Source organism: Xyrauchen texanus, chromosome 20 (assembly GCF_025860055.1).
Source record: "Xyrauchen texanus isolate HMW12.3.18 chromosome 20, RBS_HiC_50CHRs, whole genome shotgun sequence".
NCBI classification, from domain to species: domain Eukaryota; kingdom Metazoa; phylum Chordata; class Actinopteri; order Cypriniformes; family Catostomidae; genus Xyrauchen; species Xyrauchen texanus.
This window is the reverse complement of record NC_068295.1, coordinates 24114341-24134707: the sequence shown is the minus strand read 5'-3', so window position 1 is coordinate 24134707 and position 20367 is coordinate 24114341. Positions and strand designations below refer to the sequence as shown.

General features: G+C 37.1%; 1 protein-coding gene across 6 annotated transcripts in view; it reads left to right on the top strand.

Annotated features, from left to right (window-relative positions):
* The window catches only part of LOC127660376 (inactive ubiquitin carboxyl-terminal hydrolase 54-like), a 79910-nt gene that overhangs the window by 28307 nt on the left and 31236 nt on the right, over positions 1 to 20367 (top strand). For 5 of the 6 annotated variants that reach the window (XM_052150517.1, XM_052150516.1, XM_052150520.1 and 2 more), the window contains exon 2: positions 10562 to 11148. In XM_052150517.1, coding sequence (XP_052006477.1) covers positions 11002 to 11148 — 147 coding nt within the window. In that variant the 5' untranslated portion in view covers positions 10562 to 11001. The remainder of the gene's footprint in view (positions 1 to 10561; positions 11149 to 20367) is intronic. The other variant, XM_052150518.1, reaches the window with a different exon arrangement.

Below are 20367 nucleotides of genomic sequence, written 5' to 3'. Positions count from 1 at the left end.
CAAATCTTGTTGCTCTCTTTAGAGGTCACACTGGCTGTCTTCCCACCCAAGACCTCACCCAAATGTGCTTAGCACTTTTCTTTTGTGTGACACATAGTGTAGCACCATCAGCAGCAGCAGTCAGGTCCTGTTCATCCATGTTTGTTTAGACCAGTCACATGTCTCGAAGTAACTTGAGAGTGTGTGTTTCTGCATTTATGAGTTTGTTTCCGATCGGATCAGCTTGACAGTTGGGTAGTGTGGGATCCTCAGTCGTTTAGTGTGTGTTTAGTTTTACTACTATATTTTGAATCCAGTCTGTAGAGACTTCTTGAATGGATTAATTTTACACTTATAAAGTGCTTTTCTGACATTACACTCAAGGTGCTTTACATAGGAAAAAGGGGACTCTCCTCAGCCACCACCAGTGTGCACCATCCACCTATGACTATAGCAACGGCAGCCATAGTACACCAGTACGCTCACCAGCTTTTGGTGGAAAGAAGAGAGTAGAGTGGCCATGATTGATAAAGGCCAATGGGGGAATTTGGCCAGGACACGAGAAGTGCCCTGGGATTTTTAATGACCACTGAGAATGTCTCATCCAAAGGATGGTGTCTTTTTACAGTATAGTGTCCCCATCACTAAACTGGGACACTAGGATCCACACAGACTGCAAGGTGAGCACCTCAGGCTGGGCTCACTAACACCTTTTCCAGCACCAACTTTAGTTTTCCCTAGAAGGCCTCCCATCCACGTACTGACCAAGCTTAAATCTGCTTGGCTTCAGGGGGCAACCAGTCTAGAGCTACAGGGTGATATGGCAGCTGGTAACTGTGCCATGCTTGAAACTATGCCACACTTGAACTGCTCTTGAACATATTCACATTTGCTGATTTGTTACTACTATGGTAGAGAAGTTAATGTCATTTACCTTTACTCTCTAAGATCTTCACGTTTTTTTCCTTGGCCTGAAGAGGCTGTTTGGAGATACCATCGGTCATCTGTGTCGGGCTTAGTGTTCCCACAGTGTACAGTGTTACCAGTTTTACTCAGTTTAAGGGACAACACCGGTGTGAAATTCTATACCGGTGGAAAAATTATGAATGGAACTTCCAATATCAATACAATAGCCTAATGAATAGAATATCCTTAAATAAAGAATAGTTTCCTAATGAAGAGTTTTTGACCCATGATAAATTAACCTAAATAACACATTGAAATACAAATGTTCATCACCAATTTATCAAATTACACAGGCAGAAAAGTATGCGCACTGACAGAAGACATTTAATTGCAGGTAGCGTATGTAGCATTACATGGTGGGTAACTGTAAGACATCTCGGATTGGAAATGACTCAAGAAATGCTGTTAGACACACAGGCGTGCTTGAAGAAACCCACTTTATTATATTTTTAAGAACAGATGACAGAAAATACATCTATGTTCAGAGGCATGCAGTCTATTAAATGCATATGTAAAGGGTTCTCACTCTCTTTGTTTCAGTCTTTTGACATTTTTTGCAAGAAAAGTATCGTCTATAAGAATGCTGTAAATGATGTCAGACATCTCAGCTCAGGAGGTTCTTTGAGTTCAGTTCGCTTTATTTCCACAGAGCAGTTCGTTTTGAGCGCAACTCTGCAGGATCACTTTATATACAGCCTATAAATATGTGATTAAATCATAAAATAATACAAAAACATGTTCACCTCAAACCATGATTTACGATGGGTTTACAATGTAATTGGATATTGTGATATATATTATTTGTATTTTTATTTATATATATTTTTTTGTATATATATAAAAATATCGTGAACATATTTCTTGCGTATCGCCCAGCCCTAAGAGGGAACAAAACAAATGTATTCACACATTACTCTTCCGAAGCAGGTAAATTGGGCCCTAGGATGAAAGGTAATAAAACACTAACATTAAACCCGTAACAACCCACAATAAGTGATGTATTTGCCCGTACAATGAAATACTCGACCGGTAGCCCTTGATGGAGAGAATGCACAGATGAAATTGGTTTGTTTCCAAATAGATGTTGCCCTTCACAACTGTGGAAAAGCCATCTTTCAAAAAGTTTAACAACACACATTTTAATTGCACTTCAATTTTTCAGTTTCATTTGAAATTTTTGTTAAAATAAATAAAAAATAAAGTTCAAAGTTTGAAATCAAGCTGCCTTGCATTATTGTGTAGGCTATTGATTAATTAAAATTTCCCAGTAGTATCACTAGGCATCCAACCAGCGGTAATACCGGTGTTAGTCGGTTTGAATGTGAACACCGGTTTAAAAATGATGACACCGTGGCAAGTCAAGTTGGTCTTACAGCTTGTTGTATTGCAGCCTATCAGCCAGAGAGTGGAGTAGTGTGTTGGACCTGGACTAAGGCCAGGTAGGAGCATTATATGCTATTAGAGGCTCGTTCTGGACAGTGGGATGAAGAGCTGGAGGTGTTCCATAGACAATGTTGTTGCATAACAGCAAAGAGACCAAGTGCCATGGGAGCAATTGTCAGAAAATGTTGAGCTTTGTCCTGCCTCACACATTCTCACTGAAATTAGATTGTAATGTTTGGATTCTTTTTTTTTAGTCTGCTCTATTGGTGTTCGGTTCTTGTTTAAGTCAAGCATGCCAACAGTCAAGGAATTGTTTTTATGGTGGATAGGAAGTGGTACAAGAAACTCTGAAGCTCATCAGACCGGTGCAGTATAAATCTGAACATGGGCAGAGCACATTTGATACAAAATTTCACCACTTGTTTTTCTGAATGCCAGGAAGTTATGGAATGTGTGAAATGATAAAAATGTTATGGCCTTTATGTAAACTCAGTTTGTGCATTACCTTAATGCCGTCAGTATTGGTTTCTATGTAAGCATCGGGTGAGTGCAAATGTTTATTATTTAAATTTTTCAAATCTTTTAAACGTTTTCATGTGCTCCCAAAAACTGTTTTTGTGGTACTAGGCTACCATTTGAAAAATACAGTTGGTACATATTGTTTGCAAGTTCCCATGCTGGCAGGTAAATACAATCATGCTTGGCTTTGTAATGTATTTCTGTCTGTCATTCTGAAATAAATTCTTGTGTACATTACTAAAATGCAAATTTTAATAGTAGTAGCAATGTTTTGACATATTAGACCAGCAGTCACCAAATAGCAGACTGCTGTCCAGGTCCGGACCTCGGATTGGTTCCATCACTCAGTCAATCAGCACGCCCTGGATTAGAACTCACGACTCCAGGGGTGGTAGTCACCATCTTTACTCGCTGAGCTACCCAGGCCCCAGACTTTTAAATTTTAAAATATTTTCCCTCAAGGGATGCCTCTGAATCCCCAAACAATATATTTCCTGAATAGTCACAAGGCCTCCTATGCCCCTTGTAGGGTTGCAGCGGTATACCGGTATATATTTCATGGTATACCACGGTTTGAAAATTGACAGTTATCATACCATGTACATTTGCTTATCTACGGTATTGAGAAAAAAATGCAACCGGACAGAGAATCTCACATGCGCGTGCGCATCTCCTTTATTCCTTGTCTGCCTATTAGACTCGTCAACGTGCATCACACACACATGCAGCAGAGAAAATGTCTGAGAGAAGCGAGTTGAAGCGGCCTGACATGAGTGTGTGTGTGAGTTAAAGCAGTGTTTATCAACTGGTCTATTCGGACTGGGGACAGCAGGGAATGAACAATGCCATGGGTCTCCCATTAAAGATATTTCGGTGGCCGCACAAGTGAGCGACTATGTAGGACTGCCGACGCAGATTTAATGATAATCTCTCAAACAGCTAAAACTTCTCATCTGCACCTTCGCGAGTGTAACGAGCTCGCGTTAATGATCTGCTCTTCTCACTGGCACGTGCGTTCAACAACTGGGCATCCCTAGATGTTGCTGAGCGCAGACATCAAAACTGATGTGACCAATTTCAATTCTAGCAAGACTTTTCTAGTTTAAAGTGTTATGGAGATTGTCAATTCGAACCTCTCAAACAGTAGCAGCCCTGACATGCCAAACAGCATTGAGGAGGAAAAGAGCAACTGTGCTATGCGCCAAAAAAAAGATTTTACATGAGTAAAAGAAACGTATATTTTGACAAAATGTTATAGTTTTATTTGAGATAATCTAAAGGTAGAATCTATTAGACCTCATTTTATATCAACAGTGGCAGTTGTAGTTAAAGTTTCAAGATGTGTTTCAGCTAGTATTTATTTTTCATAAATACATTAATTTATTATTATTATTGCTATTATTTAAGACTAGCACACTGACCTAACCATGGTAATGAGGAGCCTTTCCTTCTTTGTAATATGTGTATACATATTTAATATTAGGTGACAAATGGGATAATAATGGGCCCATATAAGTAAATATGCTATTCAATGTTTAAAAGGGGGAGAGAAAACTTCTGTAGATTTTGTTGTTGACATCATCAACAAAAATAATGTCACTTGATGCATGTCCTTGTACTGGAAAACCATGAACAAAACTATACAACATAAAAGGAAATGCGACCCAGGATACATTAAATACAGGTTATGTTTAATCTATGGTAGGTCGACACTTGATTTCCAATGTAAAATCTGTCCTGAAGCAAAACCAGTTGAGAACCACTGAGTTAAAGGTACAGACAGGAGCAGTAAAAGTTAATTATTAATGATCACAGGACATTACTTTAAAAGCTCACACAGCTGAAGTTATTTTTCATTTAGTAATTAATTTAACATGCTATGCTAACATGTAAACTAACATGCTTTAGTTATATAACATGTTATAATTACATGCTATTTTTTTATCATGTTTATAATTCTGTTTATTATAATTCTGTTAGCTTTCTTATTTTTTCTATTTATTTTATTTTCAAAAGGGAGACTTTTTTACACATACTTCAATAAAATAAATGGTTTCAAGTTTCAATTATAATAAATTGTTTGCTCAAAAATAAATAAATAACCCTTCTGTTTTCACTAATAATAGTAAATGTGTAATACCCAAGTGTGCCGCACAAGCCCTCAAAAGTGAAGCCAAAACGTCTCGATCGCCCCCCGGTGACTGGTCCTAGTGTAGGTCATAAACCCCGCCTCCCCATGAAATTCAACGGGACGTGAGACCAATTAAACAATTAAATTACACTTCACATATCTTTTTTCCAAAGATGGTTTCTGTCATTTACTGTAGTTTCTATCACGTTGATGTAATTTCAAGTGTTTGTTTTCAAAATAAGTTTGTTTTTAGTTAGTTATTTGATGCTATAAAAACGGTGCTGTGACATCATGATTGACAGCTGTGATTGACAGGTTCTCTGAGCGAAGTAGTCACTGAAGCACCAACAGACTTTTTTCTTCGGAGGACTGAGGAGATTGGTGCTTTAAATTTAATATCTAAATTTCTATAATTCATTATTTCACACTGTCATAAGTCAAAAGTGCAGGGGCGTGTGCTTGCGATTGATTCAGCGAGAGTGAGGGCGGGGCCTTGATTTTGCGGCTTTACTTCCTGCTCACTACTGCGCAGGTCTGGTCCCGAAATCGCAACCGCGCAGACTCAAGTCTCAAGATGTCAGCACCATATCGGGACACTGGCGGCTTCAGTTCTCACCAATGGAAAAGAGCGAAGGGGTGTTGTCCATCTTTTTTTACAGTCTATGGTAATCCAATTTACCGTGAAACCGTGATATTTTCTGAGACGGTTATCATACCGTGAAAATCTCATACCGTTGCAACCCTAGCCCCTTGAGTATCTACAAATATTCGGTTGATTTTATCTTTTAATATTTATAACAAATTGCTTTCGATTGATGAACTCATTTAAATATTTTAATGTTTTTGGTAAAAGATCCCCCAAACCCATCTACTTTGGCTTTGTGTCTGGAGCCCCAATGTCCTAATCCTTGCCCAGTTTTAAAGAGACAGTTTTGACTTCAATGCTTTTTTTTTTCCTTCTTTTTCAAAGTACTATTACTGCCATCTTGGAAATTTATAATTAGGCCTACTATTTAAAAAATGTTGCATTCTTATATCATTTCATAGCTATACTGACTACTAACACCATGTATGTTATTGTCTGGAAATCTAGAGACCGTACCTCTTGGAAATTTTATTGAATACCCCTGTACTTGGCTGTCTTTACAGAGTCAGTTAAATTAGTTGGTTTTTTTTGATCACTCAACCTACTTTTGCTTTTTCAGGGAACAGAGGCATACAATTTATAATTGTGTATAATAAGATGAATTACATTTTTGCTCCATACCTTCTTGGCATTAGAAATAGGCAAGCAGCAATCCACAGTAAATCTTGTCTTTTTGACGACTTAACATGATCTGCGAATCCAGATTCGCTGAGTGAAACTCTGAGACATGCTTGTTTACCAGCTTTTGACTCACCAAAACCCTTGTTTACGAAAAGTTACTTCTGGAACCATCTAAGCCACTGTCTGGGAGCTAATGAGGACCTTACAGTAGACACTGCTAGTTCTGTTTTCTGCCAGACAGGATAATCCATCGTCTGATCGGGCTAATCCGCCTGCTTGAACTGCCATTCGACCTACTTCATGCCCTACCGGCCTAACAAGGCACAGTACAGCATACCTGTGAGGTGGAATTCTCACAGACCTACAATTAGCTATCGAGTGTTTGTATGTGTGTTAATGTTGAGCTTTGAAACACAATTATTTCCTCTCTCTAGCATCTTAAAGATGCTATGGTTTGGTGCCTCTAATGCCACAGAAATTAAACACTTCACCTTTAAAAAGTGAAGAGTACATATCATGCAGAAAAGTCAGTAATTGTAATGGAGTTCATCAGATAGGATTCCTTTTTCAATTCCATGAAAAAGTTAACCGTACCATAGAAAAATAAAGTTTTAAGCAAAGGCACAAAACCCCATTTAAATTCTTCATTTATATCTATATTTTAATTTATTATAGTGCTTGAATTTTATTTTTTTTAGGAAATGACATTGATTATCCACCTCCCATGAGGGGTGCACCCAGGGCTGTAGATAAGGGGGGACAACTGGACCTTTTGTCCCAGGCCTGGGCTTGAGGGTGGCCCGGAGTGGAGGGGGTCCACAGACTATTATTTTCAATGCAGACTTTATGTTTTACCTGCGGTTTATAAACACAGTATTTTTTTTACAGCAAGATCAGGCATTTATGCGGTTTCAAAGCCATAAACACAGACACACAACCCAGTGACTTAAGCAGAGCAAGGTCAGCCGGTGACTCAGGGCTAGGTAAACACACATCTTGGTAGAATATTTCTCTTCATTCCTTCTGTCTCATTTCTTAAAATAATAATAATAATAATTTCTGTGCATCCATTTGCCACAGCGCTTGTCATCTCTGTTCCTGTCTGCCTTTTTTCTGTCAGTCTTTGGCCTATTTCTTTTCTCTCCGTGATTTCCCCTCTGTTTCTTGAAAACTGCCCTCAAGTCTGCTTGTGTTAAAAGCACATTAGACACAGAAGGACATAGGCAGTTTTGCAAAATTTTTGAGGAACTGCTCAAAGCTGAAGCATTTAAAGTTCTTGCCAGGAGCTCTAGCTAAAACTAAGAACAATGGTGCACCATATCCTCCTCACTCTAATGCAAGTGCACTGGCTGGCTAAGTGCTGCTAATATAAGCTTGCTTGTGGGAGACTGGTTTAAGAGCTGCATCTATCGTGTCCCTTACAGAGTTATGTAAGGCTGAATGTTTAATCAAAATAAAATCGAAATTGGCATATGACGTAGTGCGATTTATCAAACTGCAAATGCTGCAATTGATTTATATAAATAGCCTGCACATGCTAAACAGCGATCGTTCTTGCCTCAGACACATCTTATACCGCACGCTTTATTCACTTTACATTGCAGCTGCAAATTATTACACCAATAGATACAGATGAACAAATCAAATCAATAAACTTGTATTCGTATCAAACTGTAACTCCAGAAGATGTGCGGGTAAATCCAGTCTCTCTCTCTCTCTCTCTCTCTCTCTCTCTCTCTCTCTCTCTCTCTCTCTCGTGCAGCTGTCAGCTGCTCGTTGAGCACTTGTTGAGTTTAGTGTGAGCATGTGCAGTGAGGGAGCACTTTGTCGGATAGTTACTTAATTTAACATGTTACAGATGTATAAACTTTTAACCTCTTAACCTAATTCGACATGCAAATGGCATTATACTGCTCCGTTAGCAAGTGACATGATAAAACTATCACTCCTGTTAATAATTAACAAAGGTGTTAACATTGCAAGCGTGATGTTGGAACGAGCTATAGTTTTGTCATATCTTGTCAAAAAATGCTCCCGCAAAGCGTTCTTGTATTTTTTTTATAACATCTGGTAGCCTATAAGCCTACTTCCAAATACATATACAGGGTTTTTACTGGCTCAAAATGAGGCAGAGGTGGTACCATACTGATCAAAAAAGTGACGTTAAAAACGTGTAAATGTTGGCTTTGCATTAATACAATCTTAAGGACCTGGCAACTGAATACTAGTGTTAGTTTTGTCAGCTGTTTTTTATTTTGTTTTAGTCTTGTGTCAAATGTCCTTTTTAGTTTTTATCATATTTAGTCAACCTTATCCTATTTTCTTTTTTAGTCAAGTTGTAGTTGACAAAGTCTGGGCATTTTAATGTAGTTTTAGTCAATGAAAACTGTTGACATTTTTAGACATAGAGTATTATTGATAAGCATTTGTAAATCTAGTCTATCCAAAACCTAATATATATAGATATACAGGTACACACACACACACACATATTATTGTTGTTGTCATTTTAGTGTTATTTTTCACATAAGATTGAGCTTATCACGATGATCTCATCAATGATGCAACTTGTTGCGAGCTGCAGACAGCGGGGGTGACAGATGAGCGTCTCCGTGTTAGAGTGCGCATCACCCAGCAGAACTTTAAATCTCTCCCGGTCTCGACTCCCACTCAGATTGGGTAACTTTTGCGCAGTGACTGACCACACAGAGAATGACAGTTTTGGAGTTTGTGCTTATTTACATGTCATGCTGCAGTATTATATGAACTTTAATTAAGGATGAAATAAAGATATATCGGCAAGCTGTGATCTGTGTTTCTATCAGACACTCAAGCTGCAGCGCTCCTCTCGTCTCACGCGTCATCATTTTAGTTTTATATGATCTCACGTTACGTTAAATGATATCAAGCGACTATTCGACAATGGATTTTTTTTTTATTATTATCGCTGAGATTTGCAGTTACAATGACAATTCACCAAGTGCAATGCTTGTTAGTGTTTTCCATGAAGACACCCACCAGATTTTTGTAGACAGACGGAGGCGGACGAAATTTGACGTAGGTGGCCGCCTAGTAGTTCTCTATGCAGGAAAAACCCTGCATACATCGTGATCTTCATTGGAATTTTCTCTGAACATAATTTGTTTTGTGTTGTCCATTGTGCAGAGTCAGTGGCGGATGCTTGCGCCATAAACGTGCACAAACGAGCACTCGCTTCTCACGCTCCGCAGCAGTTCGGTGTCATGCTCACTCGCTAAATTATGTGACTGTTCGGTCCTTATGTTAAAAATATAATGTCTTACAAAGTAGCACTGTCACTCCCTGTGCTTTAGCCTACTTACCTGCCTGTCGGTTCATCTCACTTATGCATCTCTCTGTTTGAAAACCCTCCTCACCAGCGAGAAGTCAAAAGTGTGGGAGGGATGGATGTTTTTTATTTATTAAGTTAATCAGTCTAAGAGAACACAAAATATAATGTAACCAAATGCTACAATGTAGTTAATAATAATATTAACAAAAATAATATCTGAATAAATAGCCTTGATGTGAAATAAAACATTTTTAATAATAAAATAATAATTTTACATTAACCACTTTTATGATATTAATCAAATCTTTGACTAATTTTCATTGTGAAATGTTTATTTTGTTATTGTTTTATTCAATAGGAGTTGCTAAGTTTTTTATTTTTTTTTAAGCAAATCTGGAGAAATGCTGTCATCTCTATGTCAGTGCATTAGTTTTATAGGCGATGTTAATTTAATAGCCAAAATGTTTGGAAAAATGTGAATGAAAAAATGTTTTGTTTCAGTAACAATGCACATTATGAAATGTGCAGATCATGCAATTTTGTAATTATTGAAACATGCCATTTTTCAAATGGAAATAATTGTTTAAATTCTAACATAAAAGGATGACAGTGTCATTTTATAAGGTTAGAATTGAAAAAAGTTATGACACTGGAAATCAAATATTGCCCCTTATTTAAAAAGTTAATTTCTGACCCTTGTTCCATCTGACATATACAGGAATTGAGAAAGATTTAGGTGAGTTTGTGGTAAATGTTTTGTGTTTGATTCCCCACACACACACACACTTTACAAAGTGTGTAAATCCCAGAAATGTATTATTTATTTTATTAATTGTGCAGCCCCAGCGATTGCTGTCACTTATGCCTCAGAAACTGCAAACTGTCATTGAAAATGAATGACTTCTGGTCACTTTTTTGCTGCAAATCGCTGCATGTGTCAGTGCCCCATTAAACTGGATTGAGTGTGTAGAGATGTTAACATATTTATTTTGTTTTTTTCCCCTAGATTTACAGTGTTGTGAAGATTCACGCCCTGCAGACTTGTTTACAAGCAACAAGAGGACAAGACACATGCCGTCAGTCTACATATTGTTGCTACTGTTTAGTGGAGTAACACAGAAAGCTGAAGTGAGGATCACCACACATTCCACAACCCAGAAGACTATATGTAGAGCGAGTGTGAAATTCCACAACCAATTACCAGAGAATTACTACTGTCTGATGCAAGAGCACAATAAGAAGCCAACACCCTTGAATAAAAGCAGTTTCCCCAGAAGAAACTATTTGGATATTTTTTTAGTTTCAACCAGTTTTTAACTTGAATATCTGACACACCTCTCTTAGATATATCACTTTAATGAATTACTCTTTGCCTTTTTTAGAAGATGAATTTGAGATTGTTGTTATGAGGAGGGACGAGTTAGAACTAAACAGATTTCCTCCACCATGTCATGGAAAAGAAACTACTTTGCATCTGGCAGCAGTGGGTTGCAGGGAATATTCACCCCACGGACCATGACATCAATCGCCCCTAGCAAAGGACTCATCAACGAGCCGGGACAGAACAGCTGTTTCCTGAACAGCGCTCTCCAGGTAAGAGGTCATATGTTAGTGCCTTAACTAAAACATGGAAACATGTTCATTCACACACTATTCACCATACTACACATGGGCTGGCGATATGGACAAAAAAAATGTCTCCGTATTTTCTACGAGGTGGACTAAATGTTTAGTTGTAAATCAAAGACACATGTGAGATTGTAAATTAAGCTTGCAACGCACTTTGATTCGGGGCTGAAGACTTTTCAGGCTGCAAAGGATTCCCGAGGAAAGCCGGGGTTGCTGCAGCAGCTCGAAGTTTAACACATACTGCAGTTTATTGCGCTGTTGTAAATGGTGGAAGAGATTTGAAGTGCCTTGACTTTTGGATGCAACCTGTTTATGGCATTCTCTACAGATGGCATGCTGGTCTCGACATCAAGCATTGTGATGTGCTTGTCCTTCGGACAAGTAAATTGGTCATTAACTTTTCCGAGTAAAAAAGTTACTTGTCCAGAGAGAAAAAAGGACATGTATTGGTTACATGCTCAAGTAATATGTCAGAGTTTCTGTTGTATATTTTCTAAAACGGAGACATGGCCAACCTAATAATATTATACCTATACAATCAGCTAGATTCTCTGGGACATAAATGTAAACTGCGCTGGGTAGGGGAGGCTATTTTATGTTACATGTACGCACGGTAGTCAAATAAAGGAAAGGATACATCGCCATCATTTACTGCAGGGGTGCTAACACTTCTATGTAATAAGATCTACTTGATATATCTCATGATATTGCAGCAAGATCTACCATACACAATTTATACATTTACCACAATACCAAAATTTCAGTAGTCTTTAGTGAAATGTGATTATTTTTGATACCTCAACTTCAATACCACAACAAAAAATAGCCTAACACTAACTAATTTGTTAATTTTAAAAGAATTAAGTCAGTATTTAAATAATGAAAAAAAGCAATGGATAGAAAACCCCCCCATTATAGAACAAAACAAATGTAAAAATAAAGTACGCCGTACACACACAAGCCGCCTCTCAGTCAAACAATGCGCCGCTGTTTTGCTGCTCATCTGATCTTTTAAATCCAGATCATCTCCAAATAATTTAAACATTGTTTTTTTTTTTTTGTACTAAAGAAACGGGTTATGCAACCAACATCAAACTATATCGATATAAACTGTATTGTCTAATCCTATATCTCGTTTGAAAATATATCGATATACCTTAAAACGGCAATATACCGCCCAGCCCTACTACACAAGAGCCTCACACAGGCATGCACACAAATTATTTTCTTATCTTCTCTTATACTTGAATCAGTGGCTTGTATTTCTTGTGTAGTTGCTCAGATTAAGATATGACTAATGAGTCAGAAATGACTACCGGTACTCATGTTCAGATGAAATATGACTTTATATGGTGCTGTTAGGTATCCATCTCTTGCATCGTGTGGCTTCTGTGTATCACAGTGTATGTGTGGTCTCCACAAAGTTAGGGCAGTCTGACAGAGAATGTTTAGTATGCAGGTGTTTGTGTACGTGTCCGAGCAAAAGGATGGTGCAGTTCTATAAATGAAAACAGTGATTCACAGTTAAAATGGTGGATCACAGTCTACTGAGGGTTTATACAGTTGAAGTCACAAGTTTACATACCCCTTAGCCTAATACATTTAAACAAATGTTTTCACAATTTCTGACATCCTCTGTCTTAGGTCAGTTAGGATCACTACTTTATTTTAAGAATGTAAAATGTCTTAACATTTTATAAAAATAATTTCAGCTTTTATTTCTTTTATCACATTCCCAGTGGGTCACTTTGTTAGTATGTGGTAGCATTGCCTTTAAATTCTCCGATAACAACTTGGGTCAAATATTTTGGGTAGTCTTTCACAAGCTTCTCACAATAAGTTGCTTGAATTTTGGCCCATTCCTCCAGACAGAACTGGTTTAACTGAGTCAGGTTTGTAGGCCTCCTTGCTCGCACACACTTTTTTAGTTCAGCCCACAAATCTTTTATCGGATTGAGATAATACCTTGACTTTGCTGTCCTTAAACCATTTTGCCACAACCTTGGAGGTATGGAGGTCATTGTCCATTTGGAAGACCCATTTGCGATCGATCTTTAACTTCCTGGCTGTTGTCTTGGGATGTTGCTTCAACATATACACATAATATCCTTCCTCATAATGCCATCTATTTTGTGAAGTGCACCAGGCCCTCCTGCAGCAATCACAGTTGGGATGGTACTCTTTGGCTTCTTCTTTCATTCAGGTAATGTCGATATAGGAATTGTTTTACTGAGGATATAGAAACTTGTCTGCATCACAAGGTCCTTTGCTGTTGTTCTAGGATTGATTTTGCACTTTTCGCACCAAAATACATTAATCTCTAGGAGACCGAATGCGTCTCCTTCTTGAGCGGTATGTTGGCTGTGTGGTCCCAAGGGGGTTTATTTCTTACATATTATTGTTTGTACTGATGAACGTAGTACCTTCAGGTGTTTGTAAATTGCTCCCAAGGATGAACCAGACTTGTGGAGGACCACAATTACATTTCTGAGGTCTTGGCTGATTTCTTTAGATTTTCCCATGATGTCAAGCAAAGGGGCACTGAGTTTGAAGGTAGGCCTTAAAATACATCAACAGGTACATCTCCAATTCAGTACACCTCCTATCAGAAGTTAATTTCCTAAAGACTTGACATAATTTTCTAGAATTTTCCAAGCTGCTTAATGTCAATTAAAAGTGAAACAATTTGTCTGTAAACAGTTGTTTACAATTACTTGTGTCATGCACAAAGTAGATGTCCTAAACGACTTGCCAAAACTATAGTTTGCTAATATGAAATTTGTGGAGTGGTTAAAAATTTGATGCAGGGGTTATTTGTCATCAGAAAAAATCTCAATAATTACTGACTTGTGCATTGAATGACCTCAACAGATGTTTGGTCTTGTTGGGAAAAGTAAGAAGTTTACATACACTTGGGTTGAAGTCATTAAAACAAATTTTTTAACCACTCCACAGATTTAAAATGAGCAAACTATAGTTTTGGCAAGTCATTTTTCCAACAATTGTTTACAGACAGATTGTTTCACTTTTAATTAACTATATCACAATTCCAGTGGGTCAAAAGTTACATACACTAAGTTAACTGCACCATTAAGCAACTTGGAAAATTCCAGAAAATTATATCAAGCATTTAGACAGATAGCCAATTAGATTCTGATAGGAGGTGTACTGAATTGGAGGTGTATCTGTGGATGTATTTTAAGACCTACCTTCAAACTCAGTGCCTCTTTGATTGACATCATGGAAAAATCAAAAGAAAAATGTTGGACCTCCACAAGTCTGGTTCATCCTTTCGGGAAATTTCCAGACACCCGAAGGTACCACATCTGAGCAAACAATATATATAAACCCCATGGGACCACACATACCACTCAGGAAGGAGACGAATTCTGTCTCCTAGAGATGAACATAGTTTGGTGCAAAAAGTAAAAATCAATCCCAGAACAACAGCAAAGGACCTTGTGAAGATGCTGGAAGAAACAGGTAAGCAAGTATCTATATCCACAGGAAAATGAGTCCTATATCGACATATCCTGAAAGGCTGCTCAGCACGGAAGAAGCAAATGCTCCAAAGTCACCATAAAAAATACAGTTTACAGTTTGCAAGTGCACATGGGGACAAAGATCTTACCTTTTGGTGACATTTCCTTTGGTCTGATTAAACAAAAATTAATGACCATTTTTATATTTGGTGGAAAAATTTGAGGCCTGCAAGCCAAAGACCACCATCCCAACCTTGAAGCATGGGGGTGGCAGCATCATGTTGTGTGGGTGCTTTGTTGCAGGAAAGACTGATACACTTCACAAAATAGATGGAATCATGAGGAAGTAAAATTATGTGGATATATTGAAGCAAAATCTCACGACATCAGCCATGAAGAAAGCTCTGTTGCAAATGGGTCTTCCAAATGGACAATGACTACAAGCATACCTCCAAAGTTGAGGCAAAATGGCTTGAGGACAACAAACTCAAGGTATTGGAGTGGATATCACAAAGCCCTGACCTCTATCCGATAGAATATTTGTGGGCAGAACTGAAAAACTGTGTGCGAGCAAGGAGTCCTACAAACCTGACTCAGTTACACCAGTTCTGTCTGGAGGAATGGGCCAAAATTAAAGCAACTTATTGCGAGAGGTTTGTTAAAGGCTACACAAACCATTTGACCCAATTTAAACAATTTAAAGGCAATCCTACCTAGGGCTGCAATTAACTATTATTTTATAATCGACTAATCGAACGTTTATCGACTATTTGGGTGATTATTGCAATGATTAATCATTAGCTCTTAAGCGATTATTCAGCTTGTGCCCCGAACTAAAAAAGGTTGGATTAAACGTGCTTACTAAGAATAAAGAGGACAAAATCATCTTTTAAAAATACTTCTAAATGACATTCACTGAATTAAAGGGGGGAAAACTACTTTGCTTAAACTATTGTTTAATTAATAAAAAATGTCACTGCAAAAAATCCTATTGTTATCAAGTGTTTTTATCTTGTTTTCCATTTAAAATTGTCTTAAAATCCTTAAAACAAGATACATTTACTTGAGAAGCAAAATATAAGATATTTAGACTTGCTTTAAGAGACTGTATCTTAAATATAATTGTATTTTTATAAGTGTATTTTTTCACTAGTTCATACTTAAATTTCTTTACTTGTATTCAACATAAATGCTCTTAAAGGAAGTCTAAATATCTTATATGTTGCTTCTCAGGTAAATGTATCTTGTTTTAAGGATTTTTTGATATTATAAAATATTAAAATGAATAAAATATAGAATAAATGAATAAAATAATTTATAAAAAATTCTCCGATAACAATTTTTTTCTTCTGCAGTATAGCTGCTAAAGTAAATTTACATAAGGATTTTTAGATATTTATGTTGGAAAACAAACCAAAAAAGATTTTTTTTGCATTGTATAATGGGCTAAGACTACACCAAAAACCTTTTTTGTTCACTTGATTTCGATCCATCTTTAACTCACAAAATGTTTTTTTATTGTTGACGTTGTCGATTAATGTCGACTAATCGTTTCAGCCCTAATGCTACCAAACTAACAAAGTGTAAGTAAACTTCTGACTTACTGGGAATGTGATGAAAGAAATAAAAGCTGAAATAAATGATTCTCTCTACTAGCATTCTGACATAGGGCTGCACAATTAATCGAAAAACTAATCGCGATTACGATAACTGCTGCCACGATTATGTAATCGTGAAAACTGACAATTACAGCGTTCAATTTAAGTCTGCTGCTGTTGCGTCAATGGTTTCTATTTACAATACGTTTTTGCAGCTGTTGAGTATTCTAACCAATCACTAACACGTCTGTTGAGCAATAAAATGGCAATAGCCAATCAGAGATGCTTAAATCGGTCTGAATGTTCTATCTCTGTTCGTGGTGGCACACAAAAATTAATGCAGAAGAAACATCAACTGACACTTGAAAAATGCTGTAAAATGAGAGCGAAAAGCACTTTGGAATTATTTTGGATAAATTGCATATTGCACCGGTCGCTTTGAACGTAGATGTTAAATACACTGCAAATGAGCAACACTACAAAACTAAAACAATCCTGTTCTAATCAAGGCACAGACATGGTGCAAATAATTGAGTTGTTTATGCTGATTAGACAGCTTTGTTTTTAATGAGAGCGTTCGCGAGAGTGCAGAACATTGTGCTGAGTGTCATTGAGCTGACGACGAAATGCAGATCTCAAACAGTTTAAACCTGCAGCGAGTGACAGCAGTCGTTGTAATGGGAGAGTTTTGTCACGTTGCTCGATTGCTGTGTGCAATTTATAATTTGTTTTTATAATATTTTAGTTTTGTCATGTTAATAATTGGGCCAATGTGAATTTGATTTGTACAAAATAGCAATAAAGTAATCCAGCTTATTGGATAAATGTTCGAAGTGTGTTTTGGAGGTGTAGCCAACATAAAGTATATGGCATGAATAACATATTTCAGGAATCACCGTCATTGTTATCGCATCTACTCTAATAATAAGATCCATTGGTTTTGGTAGAGTTAAAGTTTTCGCGCAAACTCAGATGGCAAATTATCTAACGATGAACTTACATGAACAAGATCACCATTGAAGATCTAACTGGATGAATGGGCACTTGTCTCACCATCACAGTGCTTACTGAATGCAGTAACTTGGTCAATTTAAATCGGCTGTTAATACATTTGAATATTGAATATGTCATATTATTTACTGTAAATGGACTGATAATTTAAGCAGTAATTAAATTACTGCTTAAGAGTGCAGCTCATATCCAACATTGAAATCTACTACTGTACTATATTTTAATCGACATTAATAATCGTGAATAATAATAACCGGCAGCCCTATTCTGACATTTCACCTTCTTAAAATAAAGTAGTGATCCTAACTGACCTAAGAGAGGGAATGTTTTCTACAATTAAATGTCAGGAATTGTGATAAACTGATTTGAAATGTATTTGGCTAAGGTGTATGTAAACTTATGACATCAACTGTATATAAGCATAAACCGCTGCAGATAGAATACAGGGCATGTGGTGCTCTCTAGCTGTACATGCTGAGCAGTGCAGCAATATGAAATTATTTATCATTACTATTCAATTCGCAATGTTTGTCTAAATTATTGCTTGCCAAATGTTGACTATGCAGTACCTTTTGAATCATGTCACAGAACAACACAATAATTTGCGATCTAGCTGAATCATCATGGTAAAAGGAGCTGCTCCCATTTATAATCTACCCATATGATTTAATATGAAGCGCCCGTAACTGTCACTTAACGAACACTTTATTATGGGTATTATTGGAGACTGTTTATCAACTTGTATACATGCATGATTGTTGAGCTACAATCACATTGTACAATCATTCCAGGATTATTACTAGTGCCTTTTATATCAGTCTCCATGTTGTTAACCTGTTACGTTAATTTGGAGAATGCACACATGTGCAGCTGATAAGATTGAAGGCAGCATTAAGCCAAGCAGATTTTTTTCTTATCCTTATTCATTCTTTGGTGGATTGACTACTTTGGTAGATTTTTTTCTACATCGTGTCAAAAACAAAGTCAGTTAGTCAAAAAGTAAATTAGAACTAATCAGAAAAATTGCTCAGCCCAACTGTGAGCAGGACCAGACAGAAACTGTGCATTCAGAACTTCACATGAAATCGCAGAATTGTGGTATCTGTCATTCATAAAAGTTTAAGGTATCCCCACCACATGTATATTTGTTTAATTAAATATTTTCACTAATTTCATTATTTCTCAGCTACCAGTATAGAATAGTACTCTCAGCTCTATTTAATATATTTTACTAAGTCCCCTTCCTCCTAAATCCCTTCTGCAGAATTCCACAGATTTTCCCTCAAAATCTGTGAAATTGCGGAGAAAAGAAAAGTACACAGATTTTATCTGGGCAAACTAAATAATTTGAGTAATTCAGTTCAAGAATATTGCAAATTGTGTAAAAATGTCTTTATTACATTAGGTAGGGTGGTGATGTATTTGGTAACAGTTGACCTTAAAGACATCAGTACCTAATTTGTGATTTTTTTTTATTTTATTTTACTTTGGAAAATACCTTATTAATTGGTCGATATCTTTAGCAGTGGATTATAGAAAACATTTTGCAGAGTTTAGGGACATGTTGTCTAATATCCTACATACCAAGTTCTGTGAATCAGCCACAGAACCATCGTCTGTATATACTGTAAATTGATGTCTTTATGAAACCCCTTAAACTTCAAGAAGAACTGCTTCAGATGATTTGTAATAAATGAGTTGAAAGGAGGAAAAAGAGGGAGAGAGTTATCTCTAGGCCATCTGTGTTTTCAAAGCTGACGTCATATGATCTCCTGCTGATTCTGAGATAGAAGATAACAGTATTGGTCAGGATGTGTTATCATCAATTTCCTGTTGAGTGCAACGGTAGGTAATGTTTGGGTTTAGGCTATTTATAAATGCTTAACAAATTTGCCTTTAACTTGATTTTAGGAAAGCACCCTTGATCTGTTAAGTTTATTCAGAATCTTTGCAGCCTTCGGGTACATTTTGAGGCCAGTTCCTAATTTCTGCTGATAACTGCACATGATGTGAAATGATCATGTTCCGTGAAAGGAAGACTTCACATGTTTGCACACATTGTTTGAGTGTTTGATGAGCTGAAGGAAGTAACTCCCCCCTTCTCTTTTATCTCTTTTCCAGTCAGTCGTTGTAATTTTCACTCTGTCTCTGTCTATCTCTCTTTTTCATCATCCCTGCCTCCTGTTTGCTTTCCGTCCCCTGGACTCTGAAGCGTATAATATGCTTAGTAATGGGCTGTGGTGTCCCTCTTTGCACTGGGCTAACTCTGATCTGTCCAGTTTAGGAACTCATGCAACTTTGTTGCTCTTATTGAACTAATCTTTCAAGCAGCAATCTGCTGCAAGCTTTAGAGCCATTTCACAATGACAGACTCCACAGTTTAGACCTCCTGATATGGCTGGGATTTATTGTTTTTCATTTATAGTTATTGTTTTGTTTTTTAAATAAATAATTAAAGTGGCTTCAGTGACTGCTATATGACTGTCCCCTTACAGATCAGCAGTTTGAAATCCTCTCCGTATGACAGTGACTCTGAACATTGCTTTAATAAGAAGATGTGGCCCAGGTTGCCAAGTAGACACTTGTACCTCTTTTAGGTCCTGCAGGCTTCTCCTCAATACAGGCACTCTTGTCCCATGCAAGTATAGAACTATAGTAGACAGCTCCAAATCTCAAAAAAGAAAAGCTGAATTTAGTTTGCAGACATTATCAGAGGCAAACTCAGTGGCATGACAGGAGCTCCCAGAATGTATTAAGTGTCAAATCATTGATGTCAAATCAATAAAAGGGAACTTGACCGTTGAGACACAGACATATCAGATAGTCCATGGCCACTGGCTCAGAATGTTCTTGTGTGTCTGACGAGCTGCTGTACATACACCCAGAGACCTGCAAGAACAGTGTTTAAGGAACAATGTTTATTTTGGGAATGTCTTTATGAACGCCATTGACGTTTATAAGGTTATTGGTCTCATATCGTCCCTTTTATTCCCTTCTTCTACGTTTACCGACTAATCCTTTAGTGATTGCCAAAGCATGCACAGTGGTGCATTGGAATGATTTTTATGTGTTAAATCTTCATTTTGTATATT